The 16,435-nt window shown below is 37.3% G+C and overlaps 1 protein-coding gene across 22 annotated transcripts in view; it reads left to right on the top strand.

Annotated features, from left to right (window-relative positions):
- Positions 1-3,082: 3,082 nt before the first annotated feature.
- Positions 3,083-16,435, top strand: part of LCOR (ligand dependent nuclear receptor corepressor) — a 71,628-nt gene continuing 58,275 nt past the window's right edge. For 3 of the 22 annotated variants that reach the window (XM_034439891.3, XM_087872805.1, XM_034439894.2), the window contains exon 1: positions 3,175-3,297. In XM_034439891.3, the coding sequence (XP_034295782.2) occupies positions 3,201-3,297 (97 nt within the window). In that variant the 5' untranslated portion in view covers positions 3,175-3,200. Of the gene's footprint in view, positions 3,298-3,551; positions 4,321-5,834; positions 5,945-7,492; positions 8,032-10,579; positions 10,673-16,435 lie in introns of those variants that run through there. The other 19 variants (XM_087872798.1, XM_087872809.1, XM_087872807.1 and 16 more) reach the window with 18 other exon arrangements.

Here is a 16,435-nt window from a genome sequence, read left to right as displayed (position 1 = left end):
TTGAAGAAGCTTATACAGAAATTGCTGCATCATACTACATGGTTTCAGAATTATGTAGTGACAGATGAGACAGGCTCTTTTCATGACACTCTGCCAAATACGACCAATATCTGTGAGATCTGTTAGGAGACAAAAGTATTAATTGTGCTGAAAGTATATGGCAGAAGATGTTACTCATCAGTTTGTTCCTTCATATGATAAGTGGGTGAAATAATACATCTGTTGTCTTTGGCCAGGGTAAAGTTAGCAGTCTATAAATGTTCAATGTGACAGAGGAGTTTAGATTACCTAGAAAATAAATGATAAGAAATGAACTAAAGCAACATTCGTGAAGGAATATGGTTGTTCGCCAATTAAAGATGAATAAACCCTTGCCTAATGTAACCTACAGTAAAAGGACACAGTAATTTTTTTTTTTACAAAAGCTGAAAGATTTTAGAATATTTCTAATATTTTCATTGTAATGATATAGTTGGTGGTTCAATTTTCTTTTGTTACAATGAATCCAGGGAGTTTCTTAATAGCTGTAAACCTCCATATTATTTTGAACTAATTATCTTTTAGTATCTGAGGCAGAGCACATTTAATGGGAGAAAGATGCAGCAGAAAATGTAGCTTTGAGTTGGAATCGAGTTGCTGCCTTACTTGCCTTCTGGCAGATTTTTCCTGTTATGTGTAATCATTTTTTCTTCTTCGGCCAGTTTTTTAGTATATAAATATTGTACTATTATAGAAATAATGTACATTTCCAATTGTTTTTCATTCAAAATGCCATGAAATATGGCAATGCAGTGAAATATCTGTTTTCTGGATAGAAGAACAGATTTTGGGATACTTTACAAATATATAGAAGTTGTGTTGGAATATTCAAAATGTGGTTTCTTCAACATAGTTTTTCTGAAGAAGCATTCTTCATAATATAATTATATCAAGTTTGAATACAGAACATTCAGGTTCAGGAAGTCATCCTATATATCCTTAATACTTGTGGGAAGAAATGTGAAGAAATGAAAGGCAATGTTGCAGAGCCTCATGAAATTGTACCAACCATACCTAAAGATGATCGCGTAGGGTTTAAATGAAAGAGGCGGTGGTGAGGCCTCTCCTCAAGAAGCCGTCCCTGGAGCCGGCAATATTGGCCAACTATCGTCCTGTCTCCAACCTTCGCTTTATGGCGAAGGTTGTTGAGAGTGTGGTCGCACGACAGTTTCCACAACTCCTGGAGGAAACATCTTATCTAGATCCGTTCCAGTCGGGTTTCAGGTCTGGGCACAGCACAGAAACGGCATTGGTCGCGTTGGTTGATGATCTCTGGAGGGCTCGGGACAGGGGTTGTTCCTCTGTTCTGGTCCTGTTAGACCTCTCAGCGGCTTTTGATACCATCGACCATGGTATCATGCTGCACCGGCTGGAAGAGTTGGGGGTGGGAAGCACCGTGTTGCGGTGGTTCTCCTCCTTTCTCTCCGACCGGTCGCAGTTTGTGTTGGCAGGGGGGCAGAGGTCGACCTCGAGGCCTCTCATTTGTGGAGTGCCGCAGGGATCGGTCCTCTCGCCTCTCCTGTTCAACATTTATGTGAAGCCGCTGGGTGAGATCATCCGTGGCTTTGGGGTGAGATACCACCAGTACGCTGATGACACCCAGCTGTACATCTCCACCCCAGGCCACCCCAACGATGCCCTTGAAGTGATGTCCCAGTGCCTGGAGGCTGTACGGATCTGGATGGGGAGGAACAGGCTCAAGCTCAACCCTTCCAAGACTGAGTGGCTGTGGCTCCCGGCATCCCGATATAGTCAGTTGACTCCATCACTGACTATTGGGGGCGAGTCATTGGCCCCCACAGAGAGGGCTCGCAATCTGGGAGTCCTCCTGGATATGCAGCTGTCCTTGGAGGAACATCTGACGGCTGTAACCAGGGGGACCTTTTGTCAGGTTCGCCTGATTCGCCAGTTGCGGCCCTTTCTTGATCGGGATTCCCTGTGCACAGTCACTCACGCCCTCGTCACCTCTCGCCTTGACTATTGCAACGCTCTCTACATGGGGCTCCCCTTGAGGAGCACCCGGAGGCTCCAGCTGGTCCAGAACGCAGCAGCGCGGGTAGTGACGGGAGCAGCATGGCGCTCCCATGTAACACCGCTCCTGCGCGAGCTGCACTGGCTCCCAGTTGTCTTCCGGGTGCGCTTCAAGGTGTTGGTTATCACCTTTAAAGCGCTCCATGGCATAGGGCCTAGCTATCTTCGAGACCGCCTGCTGCTACCAACGACCTCCCATCGGCCCGTGCGCTCCCACAGAGAGGGCCTCCTCGGGGTGCCATCAGCCAGACAATGTAGGCTGGTGACCCCCAGGGGGAGGGCCTTCTCTGTGGGGGCACCTACCCTCTGGAATCAGCTCCCCCCAGAGATAAGGAGAATCCAAGACCTCAGTGCCTTCCGTCGCGCCCTTAAAACCCATTTATTTAAACAAGCCGGGCTGGCTTAAGATGAAATTTTTAACTGTTTTTAAATGTTTTAAACGTTTTTAATTGGTAAATGAGTTTTAATTGGGCCAAATTTATATATCTTTTAATTGTTTTTAATATTTGTTCTGCATGTTTTTTAATCTGGCTGTACACCGCCCTGAGTCCTCAGGGAGAAGGGCGGTATAGAAATCCAATATAAAATAAAAATAAAAAATAAAATAAGTATTTTTAACGTATATTAGAAATACGTTTTGTTATTTAAAAGATTGAAAAAGAATGCCTCTTATTTTCATGTCAAATTTAACTCTTTTCTCTTGCAGTTGAACTTAATTTTGTTTATTTGGAAGGACTTCCGCGTCCAACGGCCTGCAGGCTAGTTGGTGGCACCCCTTGGATTTAGAAAGTCGCATTTGTGTAGATTTTACATCCATTTATCGCACGAGTTCGCTCCTAATTTAAACTCTCCTATTAGTGGGCCGAGCCTGGCCGGAACGCATCTCTGGCCGAATTCGGCGGACCTCCCAAGCGGGAGACGCGAGGGGAGGAGGGAAGAGATTCCCCACCTGCCAACAACAGAGGCTTTTATCCCAGCTATGATTGCCATGTAACCAAAGCCCGCCCACTGTGGTTCGGGCGGTCTTAGGCAGTTGCGCCCCGCCCCCGCGCGGCTCGTGCGCGTTGACGCGAGCGTGACGCAGATGGCAGAGGCGTGCCGGCGGTGACTTGGGGCCCCTCCCCCAGAAGATGGCGAGTCCGTGCGGGCGGCAGAAGTGCTCCATCGAGAGGCGCGGCTTCCGCCACCAGCTCGACTCGTGGCGACACCGGCTGCTGCGCTGTGTGGGTGAGGGACCGAGGGGGGAGCGAGGAGACTCTGGGAGGAGGGGAAGCTGACCGCTGTTTGACCCCCCCTCCCCCTTTCCCTTCCCTTGCAGCGAGGGGACAGCGCGCCGCACCCTCCCCCCCCCTACTCACTCCCACCTGCTCAACCGCTCGCCGGCTGGCCCTGCACGCGCCCGCCCGCACGCGCGGATCGGTCGCTTCTCGCGCGCTCTCTACCCCTCCCCCATTTGCGCCTCACGGAGCAACCGCGGCCTAGGCTCCGCCCCGCCCACTCCGGCCTGGCCTCCCGCCCCTTTGGGGGAGAGGAAGAGGGCCCTTTGTTTGGGGGAAGGGGTTAGGCCGGTCTGTATCCGCCGGAACGGGTGAAGGAAGGAAGTGTTTAGATTAGCCCTCGCCGAGCGAGGCACATCCATGATGAGAAGCTGAGCGACTTGGAGAAAGTTGCCCTTGGTGGGGGATGATCGTGGAGACGAATCGTTCCGGGTGACCACGCCCCTCTCATATTCCCCAGATTTTAACGAGCAGATCGCCATGGCCACCCCTTTTTTCCTCATCCCGCTTTGCTCCTGGCTTTCCCCTGTTGACAGCCGAATTATAATCCGTAACTAAGGAGTAGCCTTTTCTTAGCACTAGTTTAGACACAAGCGCCAACTTATTTTGGGGTGGTAGGGTCGAAAGATAATGGTCCTTAACTCATATTTTGAATATCTAAATTATATTTTGGTCAAAAATACATCCTGCGGCTTAAACTATTTTTAAAGGAAATACTGATTTGAATGTTGGTACTGTACATGGTTTTTTCTTCTTGAAAAGGTAGCTGTTATTGCAATCATAATTAGCTGCTAGAGATAAAACAAAGATGAAGGTGAAGGATGCACTAATTTAGGAAACAAGGCTTACTATCTGATTGAATTTCAAAATGCATCAACGATATAGGCATCTTTCAGTAATTAACAATGCATCCAATCCTGTACAAGTCTGTTCAGCACTAAGCCAGGCTGAGTTCAGTGAGTCTTTTTCCAAGGTAAATTAGTACAGGATTATATCCTAAACATCTTTTTAAATTCATGCTGTATATATTCTCTTGATTTTCTTGAAGAGTAAGGTATTTTTCTTCAGGTTAAGACAATATAGTACTTCAGGTTAAGACAATATAGTACTGTTATTAACTCAGTACTTAACTTGGAAGTTCTAAGTTTACAATGTAATCTTTTGCATGCTTATTGGAAGTACACTCACTGTTTTAGAGACATTATTGCCAAGTAAGTGTATCTTAGAATTCAAGCATACCGGTATAATTGTTTAATGTGCAGGAGTAGTAGAAACTAAGATCTTGTTTCTTAAATAGCAAAGGAAACATGCTGGAATATGTTTACTGTGATCATAAAAATATTTACTGCTGTTTTACTTTGAAACCCCCAAATTTTAGCACAAGCATAATTCAGTTTAATAATCATGATCTTTATTATGATTCAGTTGTGATGTGCTTATTTATTCTGAACCGTGTACTTACTTTTTTTTTTTTACAACATATTGATATTTGAATTCAAAACATGAAATAATTTCTTTTTGTTCCACATATTGATATTTGAATTCAAAACATGAAATAATTTCTTTTTGTTCCACTAGTATATTGCTCAGTAAACTATTTTGGTTAATTGTAACAAAAATAGCCCATGATTTATAAGAATATATTGTCAGTTGTAAGCATCTGACTATGGTTATGTCATAAAAGTAATTTAGAGTTAATATTTTTTTAAAATGTAAATATATATTATATATATTAGTGCTGTTTTTAAAAAAACCTGAAGAATGTAATGTATTAAACACATTTCTTTTAAGGAGACTCTTGTGCATAGAGTTTATACAGATTAGTCTCTGACTACTAGGATCTTACTAGGAGATTAATCATTTTGCTGCTATATCACTTGATTTAACACTCATATATTCTCTCATTACATCTGTTTTCACAAATTCTTTAGTGTTCCTCATTGTGATGTTCTCCAGATGTACTGAATATAGATCTTATCTTCAGCCTGTATTGCCCTTGTTTTGTAATCCAACATATTTGTAGGGCAGATAGTTGAAAGGTTTCTTGGGTTTAATTGTACTTTCAGTTTTAGAGGGCTTGTGGCTTAAACTGATTTTCTGGATGTATTGATAATGGTCTCTTGTTCAAATAGAACTATTAAAGTTAGTTGTAGGCTCAAAGGAAGGACAGCTATAAAGCAGTTTGGGTAATTTTACCAGTCAATTTCTGAGCAGATGGTAACATCTAGCTGACCTTATTTAGGCTCAGAAGCTGACCACCAGGGATTTCCAGACTGTAGGCTAGACTTGGAAATCAAAACACTATCCCAGAAGGCATTGGCAGCTCTATATTGCTGCCACGAAAATTACATGGATGGTATCCATGAAGTCTCCAGAAGCTGAACTTGACTTGGAGATAATTTTTTATTTTAGCAACCTAATGTATTCTGGGGAAAAATATTATCTATGCTAAATGCTTCACTCCTTTTCCTCTTGCCTTCTTTGCAGCCCCAGTTTCCATTTGGGTGTACTTTCCCCCTCTTGTGTAAACAAAAGATATGAAGGAAATGACTAAACTGTGAAGGTTAATCACCTAGTCATCCAGATTATTTTTGGAGGTAAAGTACAAAAACATTTTAGACAGTCCAAAGTATAATTATGTTAGTGATATTTTATCTTGATAGTATTGTACCTAATAGTTTGAACTTCACAGTGATCCATTTTATGAGGTGTTGTTTACTTCATGTACCAACTCTCATAAAATTACTAGAATATATTAAGGTATTTTCTGATCCTTATTTCATAGAAGTGAAACAATTGTGTATATAATTTCTTTTTCATTTATGAGAAAGGAAAGCCTGATAGTATAGAATACTATCTGTTCTGTTTGCATAGTTGATCTTAGGTAGCAGAACTGAAAAAGAAATCTTGTTATTTCAGAGGCTAGGTTCCATACAATTTGTTTACATGTTGTACAAGGCAGGTAATCTAGCCTTTTTAAGGTAACAAGTAGGGAAAATAGAAGGAAGATGGCATCTTTAAATTGGAGTGATATAAAATCATTAAAATAAGATGATGAATCTTGTGTTCTTAAGCATTCTGAAATATATAAAGGCATACCTACATATTTTAAACATTACTTGTATGCTTTGATTTGGGATACAGAAATAGCTCTTAAATATGATATTACTTGCTTAGAAATGAGTTATTCTACTTGTATCAAGATACATTTGGAGTAAAAGCTATTTGCTGTTTAGAAACTAGAAATAAGTATTATGATTTCCTTAATATTTGCCTGTATGTCAGGACTACAAATAGAAATGAGGATTTGCAAATAAAAAACAAGGTATCAGAATCTATCTTTTATAATATAATAAAAGGAATATGATTGGTACCAATAAGATTGTATGTTATTGTTTTTGATTTGCATGTTGCATACTAACTGACTTCACCTGATCAGGTGAAATAACTATTGCAATGGAATAACTCTTTCAGTTTTTTTCCTTAATTTTAAAATGTTGGCATGGATATTATAGCAAATGAGAAAATAATGATTTAGTTTCAGATAAAATATGCCATTTATACATATTGGAACGCAGGGAATAAATTTACTTAAAGTTTTTCATGAATTTTCATAACTTTTTCATGGAAAAAAATTCCATTATAGTTAATATACTAACTAGATATTCTACCAGGAGAATTGTAGAATTTATTTGAGATACTTTCTAGAGTAAAGATTATATTTAGAAATATTTTCTAAATATTTCTAATGGATATTTTCACTCAGTCATTTGGCACTTAGTGGCCATCTCTTTCTGAATACCCATTATTGTACATTTAATACTTAATTTTTCTGATTATCCTGTTTGCAGATATTGGAGCTCATCTTGAGCTTTTTTTCATCTCTTGCAGCTCTATTGTTTGAACATGTAGTCATTTTGTGTCAGGTGAAGAAAAAATGCCTGATATTGTATATATTTTTTTAATGTACATATAGCAGCTTACCAAATTTGAGTTTCAGACTTTGAAACCACAAGCTAAAAATCTATAATTGTGATAATGTATCTTGTTATATAGATTAAATTTATAATCTCAGAAACATAATTGAATTTGTAACTGAATATTTTAGTCTTTTGCTTATAAGTATAATTTTATCATATTTATAGGTAATGTAGCAGAAGTTGAAAGAGCTGGCACTATCTGATTTGGAAAAGAATACTGATGAAACAAATCCTGTCTTCAGAGAAAAGTATTCAGTTATACAGGACAGATGAAGTTCAGGAAAGGCCTCTGGCAAAAGAGTGACAATGAGATTAATGTTAAGCGCCCTATGTTCCTTTGCCAGGCATCTGGTAGTACTGTGTTGGTGAACACACAACTAGGAAGGTACATAAAAATGTCAAAGTTATTGTTGTGAATTGTTTAGCTAGCAAATCTCTGAAAGTCATAAAAATTGAATAAAGGAAACAGTGCAGCAAAATCTCAAATTGAGCATAAATTTATGTTTACATTAGACTTCCTCAAGATTGTATACATTGATAAAAGTATTTGCCAAAAGAGTATTATCCAAGGTTGTATCTCCATGATTATTTATCAAAAGTGAGATGTTAGTTCTTAGTCAAATAATTAGATTAGGAAAATTGTAATTTTTGCAGAAATTGTTCCAGCTATCTAAGAATGAAAGTCATTTCCTCCTTTACGTCTGGTAAGCAATTTTATAAACCTTGTGGTAAAACTATTAAAGATTTGATTATAAAAGACTGTGTTGTGCTGATCTACTTCGTAATTTAAAAAATTCTAATGTAGCCTGTTCTAATGGGAGACGTGTCTTAGTGAAAAAAAGTAGAAGTCTTTTTTACTGGGAATAATTTATAGAAAAACACTATATGGTAAATCTAAGACCTCAAGAGAGATATTCCAGAGAGTTAACTGTGGACTTTAGAAACCTTAAATGTGTCTTATAACTGAGAAGTGAATGACTTAACTAAAAAAAGCTATATTCTGAGATTTTTTAATACTAAAGAAATAGCTTACAGGAAGCTAAAAAGTAAAAGTGGTATTGCTGTTGATGCATATTTATTAACCAAGAATTTCTCGGTATGTAAGATATGTGACAGCTGATAACCTATTCTTTCTCAAATGTAAAACAATTATGTTTACATAATTGTTATCTTCAGTAACAAGTTATTTTCATGAACTCCTATTTGCAGAGTTCCCTTATTTCTTAACATCAAACTTGCAAGTATATTTATGGTTTTATAAAGCAGTGAATAATGTTAAAGCAATTTAAAGTTTATAAAATGTGCAGTTGTATGTTTTAAGCACCCAGGGACATTTACTGTAGTTAAGGAAACAACATATATGTAAAAATAAATTGCCATTTCATCAAATGTAAAGTGACCAATGTATTTAAAAGTGTCTTTGTCTTTAGTAGACGCAAACATGGTAATTGGGAAAAGGGTTGGGTTCCATCATGCATGTATTTCAAAGGAAAAAGCTACAGTGTGTACATGAATGTGCCTTTTATAAGTCATGCACACATTCTGCTAAACATAATAAAGTATCTCATAAATTTACTCTTAGATTAAAGATGGTTCTGAATAAATAGCTTGCTTGAATATTTTAATGCCATGCAGGATTTTCTATAGATAATGAAAGAAAATCCTGTCTTACAAATCCCTCTACTAAAAATAGACAATATTGCCTTTCTTCCCCCCCCCCCTTTGTATGGTTAGATGTTTCTTTGTTTAAACAAATATTCTGTCAGATGGTATGCAGTAATACAATATCTTTTAAGCCTTGAAGTTGGCCCATGTTATATCAAGTAGTTTTAGCATTTCTATCTATGTGGTCAGTATGAATCAATTCCTTCTTGATGGCATATAATCAATATGTTGTCAGAACTCAGTATTTATATTCTAAAATTTTACCTTGCGGTATATTGTTACTTTATGTGGATTTTACCAGTTTTTTCTGAGGAAATTTGTGTGTGTTTGTGTATATATATATACGATCATAACATTCTTAACATATCATTAAGATAAATCAGGAAAACCCCGAACACAGATAAGAAAATTTAATGCTGAAGGTTTGAATTCCAATCCTTCTAAATTGTATAATATAAGGTTATTTGTGAGGGGAAGGGGTCATGTGTGGTATAAGCAAACTGTAAAGATCCCAGACAAAATTGCAAACTAATAATTCTCAATAGATTCTGAATAAAAATGGATTTACAAAATGATAGAGAATAAGTATCAGAAGTAATTGGTCTGTTGATCAAGAAATATTTATTTTTGAGACTGAGTACAGGTGTTGAAGCTTGCTATCTGTTGCACATTATTTTCCCAGTTTGTTTTAATAGTGTGCAGAAAACCGTATGAAGAGAAATACATAAAGCCATCTATGCTATAGTGCTGTATTGTCTTTTGTGATGAGATGAACCATATGTGTTAACTAGAATAATATCTAAAACTCTGCCATTGATTCAAATCCATATAATTGCATTGTACTATTTGTTTGAAACCAAAGTAGCCAGAGGGTATTTTCTGCCAAAACAGGCAAAGAGGAATTTTTCATAATTTTTCAGTTAGATTTTGTTAGAAAGTCAAGTGAACCGCCAGTCTTATTTTGGAAGTATTTATGGTTGATGTTCCCATTAAAACAATTGTTTATTCTGACAAAAAAGGCTAAAATATGTTATTCTTTTGTAAATTCTGGGCCTAACTTTTTACACTTGATGGAAATAAAATCAGTGTAGAAAAAAATTGTCTTTACCATATAGCTGGAAATCTAGGTAGAAAACTAAATACCTTAATAGGAATGTGCACCTTTTGCTTCCTAAGCACGTTTATTGCATCTTTCTGAGAGGAAATGCAGTTTCCCCCCTTTAAAGGTTCAGTAACTATGGTACAAGGACCATGTGTATGAAAGTGAATGAAGGTTTCTATAGAAAGTGTCCATAGTTAATTTTACTCAGTGTAGCGAGGCGAGAGTGATTTTATTGTGGCTCAGAAATGAAACATTTCTAGTCCTTACGTTTTCTTATCTCTCACTGCTCTTCTGTATTGGGATTTTTTGGGAGCATTTTCACTGTCTGTTGAACTCTGCATATCAGTGTCATGTTTGTGAAATATGCATTTTCCTTCACGTCTTCCAAAATCCATTTGTAATTTTGTTCTTGCTAATGTTTGTAGCCGTACCCAAGTAGTGCCATCTGTGAATTTAACTAACATGCTGTTTACCCTTTTTTCCAGATCCAGTTTCTGATCCTACTTCCACATTTGGGAGTATGCAAGGGACAAAAACACCTCTTTGCGTAGCTTGACTGGATGCCCCAAGACTAGGATGTTAGTATGTTTAAACTATTTTTGTTTCTATATTGTCTTGCCAATGTATGCACATTGGTTGTTTGGCTAGAATAGCGTTGTGAATGCAAAAGAAAGTTAGCTTCTGTAAATTTGGCCAACATGTCCAAATTGTCTGGCAAAAGCTGGGCTCCTAATTAATCTATATATGATAGGTTTTTGGAAGCATAAATTAAGGTCTATTCTCTTTGTCAGGAAAGCTAAGAAAATTTGTTTTAAATAATTTAAAATGGACCTGGAAATCTCATTTTAAACAGGTTTCAAAAAAATGTGTACTACTAATAATATATAATGTGGCTTGCACTAGATTATCTTTAACTAGTTTCAGATAAGTTGGTAAATTGAACTAGTACTGTCCTTCAGTTACTGATCAAATAGTTATCAAAATAATGAGATTGTATTTTTCATTTTGATTTTATTTTAAAATCTACAACTGTATCCCATAGTGGAATATTCATAATTTTTTGTTGAGATACCATGTTGAGTAGGTAGATTGCTTGAAAAATTTCTTATATTATATATTGTTATATATCCATATACAGGTAGTCCTTCACTTATGACCAGAATTGAGCCCAAAATTTATCTTGCTAAGTGAGACATTTGTTAAGTGAGTTTTGCCTCATTTTAATGACTTTTCTTGCCATAGTTGTTAAGAGAATCATTGTAGCTGTTAAGTTAGTAACCAGGCTGTTAAGTGAATCTGGCTTCCACATTGACTTTGCTTGTTAGAAAGTTGCAAAAGGGGATCACATGACCCCAAAACACTGCAACTGTCATAAATACGAACCGGTTGCCAAATATCTGAATTTTGATCATATGACCACGGGGATGCTGCAGTGGTTATAAGTGTGAAAAACAAAAATCAATTTTTTACTGGTTGCTAATACTAAAAACAAAAGAAAATAGTGGGAAAGTAAGGGAGGGAGAAGGGAAGGGAAAAGTGTAAGGCAGAGGGAAAAAAGAAAGAAAAGCCGTTGACTTTCGACTTCATTTGATGCAGTAGAATAAGATAATAGTATTAAACCTCAACTTTTTACTTTTACAAAGTAATATAAATTGCCCATTTATATAATAGCAAACCTATTTAATCAAAACCCAAAATCAAAGTTTCTTTCTTTTTCTTTCTTTTTTTTGCACCTCAAGCAAAAAGTCCAGAAGCGGTTTCCAAGTAGAAACAAAAGTAATTATGTTTTTTTCTTTAATCAAAGCAGTCAATTTAGTCATCTCTGCTACCTCCATCAACTTTTGGTCATAAGTCATTTTTTTCAATGTGGTTGTAACTTTGAACGGTCACTAAACGAACTGTTGTATGTAGACAACTATCTGTATATTCTGTAATAAGGATTGATTGAGAAACCTAACAATTGGATAGGCATTTTAAATCAGTCCAATGTTTGATAGCAAATCTTTTTTCATATTTTAAATATTTGGCATCTACTTAATTGCTAAGCAATTTGGAAAAAAAAAATAGATTCTTCAATGCTTTCATAGAGAATTTCATCTTAACTACAGATAGTCCTTGACATAAAAGAGTTCATTTAGTGACTGTTCAAAGTTACAACCACACTAAAAAAAGTGAGTTATGACCATTTTTCACACTTATGACCATTGTAGAATCTGCATGGTCACGTGATCAAAATCCGGATGCTTGGCAACTGATTCACATTTATGACAGTTGTAGTGTCCTAGGCTCATGTGATCACCTTTTGCAACCTTCTGACAAGCAAAGTCAATGGGGAAGCCAAATTCATTTAACAAATGTGGCAAGGAAAGTTGTAAAATGGGGCAAAACTCATTTAACAAAATTGTCACTTAGCAACATACATTTTGGGCTCAATGGTGGTCGTAAGTCGAGGAAGGTGTAAAGTGAAAATTACTCTATAGAAAAGCTGCAGTAATTTGGATGGCACTAAATAGAAACAGAAGAAGGTAGGAATTACAAGGAGGGCAAAAACTATTCTCTATTGCATTTTGCCCCGGATGAACTGGCTTAAACTTTGAGATGCGACTGATGCAGTTTTCACAACTTTGACTGATATCTCGTGTCTTAGCCAACATTGGTACTTTTTTTTTCTGAAGATGCCACAGATTACTACAGGACTTCGTTGAATTTGTTTTTGATGGCAGGTGGGGACTACTTTTTGTTTCTGTTCCTTGATGTGGTTATTCAAATATACAGGCTGAAGCTTTTTAAGTATTTTCAAATGTTCAGCATTAAAGATCCTTTGTATTTTGTAAGTGTCCTGTAGGTTAGAGCAAATATATAATTATACTGTAAAAATGGCAAATGAATAGAGATAAATTCAAGATAAAAATGAAAATATGGGGGAAAAATAGAGAACAAAACGGGTTCCCAATCCCCAGTCCGAGGACCAGTACTGGTCTGCAGCCTGTTAGGAACCAGGTTCCGCCAGTGAGCAAAGCTTCATCTGCACATGTGCGGGATCTAGGTAGTGCACAAAAAATATACAACTCCCCCCTCCCCCGCCTCCGGTTCGTGGAATTTTTTTTCCCATGGAACAGTTGCTGCTGCCCAAAATGTTGGGGGCCGCTGTTCTAGAAGACTTGAAAATAGACTCTTCCATGTATTGCTCTATTAGTATGTAATGGTAAGCTTCTCAGTAGGAAGAGTTAAATGAGCCCCTGAAAATTTCTTTCATAATTTGTTTATCATGATACGTAAACTTACTTCCCTTTTCTTTTCTCTTCTTAAGAAGTCAGGAATCAAAAGCCGAGAACAAATGATTCCAACTCATTCTTATTGGCAGTGCATCAACCCAGAGATCCTGGTTTGCGTGTCATCCCATTGAAGAGTTTTTGAGGCTTAGATGCTTCTGCTGGCGTTTAATGCCAAGCACGAGCAATCAAGCACTATGAATTAGTGCAATATTTATTGCTAGAAAGCCAACATTTCTAGAATTCTGAATTATGGTAAATAATTTATGGTAATAAATGCACTGTGATAAGCATGCCTTCTGATTTCTGAGTACCAAATACAGTTTTTAAACTTTAAAAACCTCTTTCTTTGAGATAAATCCCAATGTGTAACTTGTAATGAATATGAGTTTTTTGAGGTATTATATTTGCTGACATAGTGTATTCTGTCCCTGATACTCTGCATATCTGTTTTAACAAAGAAGAGCTAACATGCCTAAGTAAGATCATAAAAGAAGAGCCAATTACTTCATAAAATTTGGTTGAGGCATGAAGCAAGGTAAGATCTGTAGTTGTCAGCCCTAAAGAGCAGATCAGACTAATGTCATATAAGTCTAAAATTATTTTTATTGAAATGGTATTGTTACAGAATATTGCAGATAGTAATATCTTTCCCCCTTCTCACGTTATCTTTGTGAAAATTAAAGAGAGGCCTGTCTGAGACATTTTCTCGTTAGCTTTTGGAATAGATTTAAGTGATGCTTTTGTGACCGTTGTCTTGGTAACTGATCTTTCCATTGTCCTTCAAGGACATTTATGCCCTCTCTAGTAGCAGTGTTTGGACATAAGACTTTTGAAAAATTAAACCACCTGTAATATTCAGATGTCCCAAATGATCACAAAGTTATCACAAAAAAGGGGATCAACCTATTCTCCAAAGCACCTGAAGGCAGGACAAGAAATAATGGATGGAAACTTATTAAGGAGAGATCCAACCTAGAATTAAGGAGAAATTTCTTGAGAATGAAAACAATTAGTGGAACAAATGCTTGTCTTCAGAAATTGTGGGTGCTCCATCACTAGAGGTTTTTAATAAAGAGATTGACCATCATTTGTCTGAATGGTATAGAATGACCTGCTTGAGTAGGGGGTTGGAATAGAAGACCTTCGAGGTACCTTCTAACTTTGTTATTCTGATATTCTTTTATCAGTGTCACAGTTTGTCCCAAATGGAGAAGAATGAACCCAAGATTTTTATATACCAATGTCAAGATGATTTATCATGCTTTTAAATACATACAGGCACATACACAGAGATGATTATTTTGCTTTTGGGTTGTAGAACCAAACCAGACAGCTATAGAGGTGCAGATGACAAACCCAATAATTCCTCTGTAGAACTGTATCAGCAGCTCCTTGGGCAATTTGAGCTTTCTGAGTTAGTGCAGAACCTAGAAATTTCTACTTTGATACTGTGTTGTCTAGTATTGTGAGAGGTGGAAGTATGGAAGGGTTTCTCCTAAAGTCTACCACCATTTCTACGGTTTTGAGTGTGTTCGGTTCCAGATTGTTCCGGTCGCACCATGAGGCTAGTTGTTCAACCTCCCGTCTATATGCGGATTCATCATTGTCTCAGATGAGACCGATCACTGTTGTGTCATCTGCGAACTTCAGTAGTTTAACAGATGGATCGTTAGAGATGCAGTCATTGGTATACAGAGAGAAGAGAAGTGGGGAGAGCACACAGCCTTGGAAGGCCCCTGTGCTAATTGTACAGGTATCTGATGTGACTCTGCTTAGCTTCACCTGCTGCTTCCTGTTTGTTAGGAAGCTTATGATCCACTTACAAGTGTGTTCAGGTACCTGTAGCTGGTTTAGCTTAGTTAGAAGAATGTCTGAAATGATGGTATTGAATGCTGAACTAAAGTCTACAAAGAGGACCCTTACTTAGGTCTTTGGAGATTCAAGATGTTGTAGGATGTAGTGCAGAGTCATATTAACAGCATCATCTGTTGATCTATTTGCTTGGTATGCAAATTGTAAGGGTCTAACAGCGGATCCGTGATGGTTTTCAAGTGGGACAGCACTAGCCTTTCAAAGGTTTTCATGACTACAGATGTTAGAGCAACTGGTCTGTAGTCATTCAGTTCCTTGATGGTGGGCTTCTTCGGCACTGGGATGATAGTAGAGCATTTGAAGCAAGAAGGAACATAGCACATCTCTAGCGATTTATTGAAGATACGGATGAAGTAAAAATAAGGGAGAAAAAAAATATTTACTGCATCTCCCTACCCCAGGATTGCAAGCAATTATGAATACGTATGTGAATACATATAACAAATATACATATACCAAATTCCCCACATTGTTTTAAAATTGCTTGAACTCTAAACAGTATATGATCACATAGGGCACAGATGTCAAACTTGCGGCGTCATATTGCCATGACATTTCACGATGTTTTTTTCCTTTGTGGAGCTGGGGAATTTGTGGCCTGTGCATAATGCATCTGACCTGCGGACTACCAGTTTGACACCCCTGACACAAAGCATACAGTAAAGTTCCTTTATCCTGTGGAGAAACTTCCACAACTGCAAATAATTCTAAAACTAGTAGAAGCTGAAAGCTGTGTATAATACATTATCAGAAAACGTTGGAAATACAGCAGTGTAAAGTCAAGATTACTAACGCAAATGAAACAACAATTTAGGGAGAAGAATTAAACAGTTGACTTTCATTTATACATCTTTAGAAAAAGTAATTACAAAAGTAGCTTGATGTACGTTTTCTGAAGCCACTTCTAATTTCCTGAGAGAATCCTCTGAAATATTTTTTTTAGACTTTGAGGAATTATACAATATAAGTTAGAAACTGGAGGATATGGTGGTAATTTTTTTTTATTTGAAAAACAGAAACTTAAATTGACCTGAATTCTTGACCATGGATAGATCTATATCTGAATATTTTTATTTCTGCTCCTGGAAATGAGAAGTGTGACTAATGCACGCAATCATATCCAGAGGGTGTGACTGGCTAGTTAAGCTATTTTGCAAATACTATTAGACGAACTATTTTGCATCATGCTCCACA

This window comes from Pantherophis guttatus, chromosome 6 (assembly GCF_059756535.1).
Source record: "Pantherophis guttatus breed Tessera chromosome 6, ASM5975653v1, whole genome shotgun sequence".
Lineage (NCBI taxonomy): Eukaryota > Metazoa > Chordata > Lepidosauria > Squamata > Colubridae > Pantherophis > Pantherophis guttatus.
The sequence above is the reverse complement of the archived record's forward strand: the minus strand, read 5'-3'. Positions and strand labels throughout refer to the sequence as shown.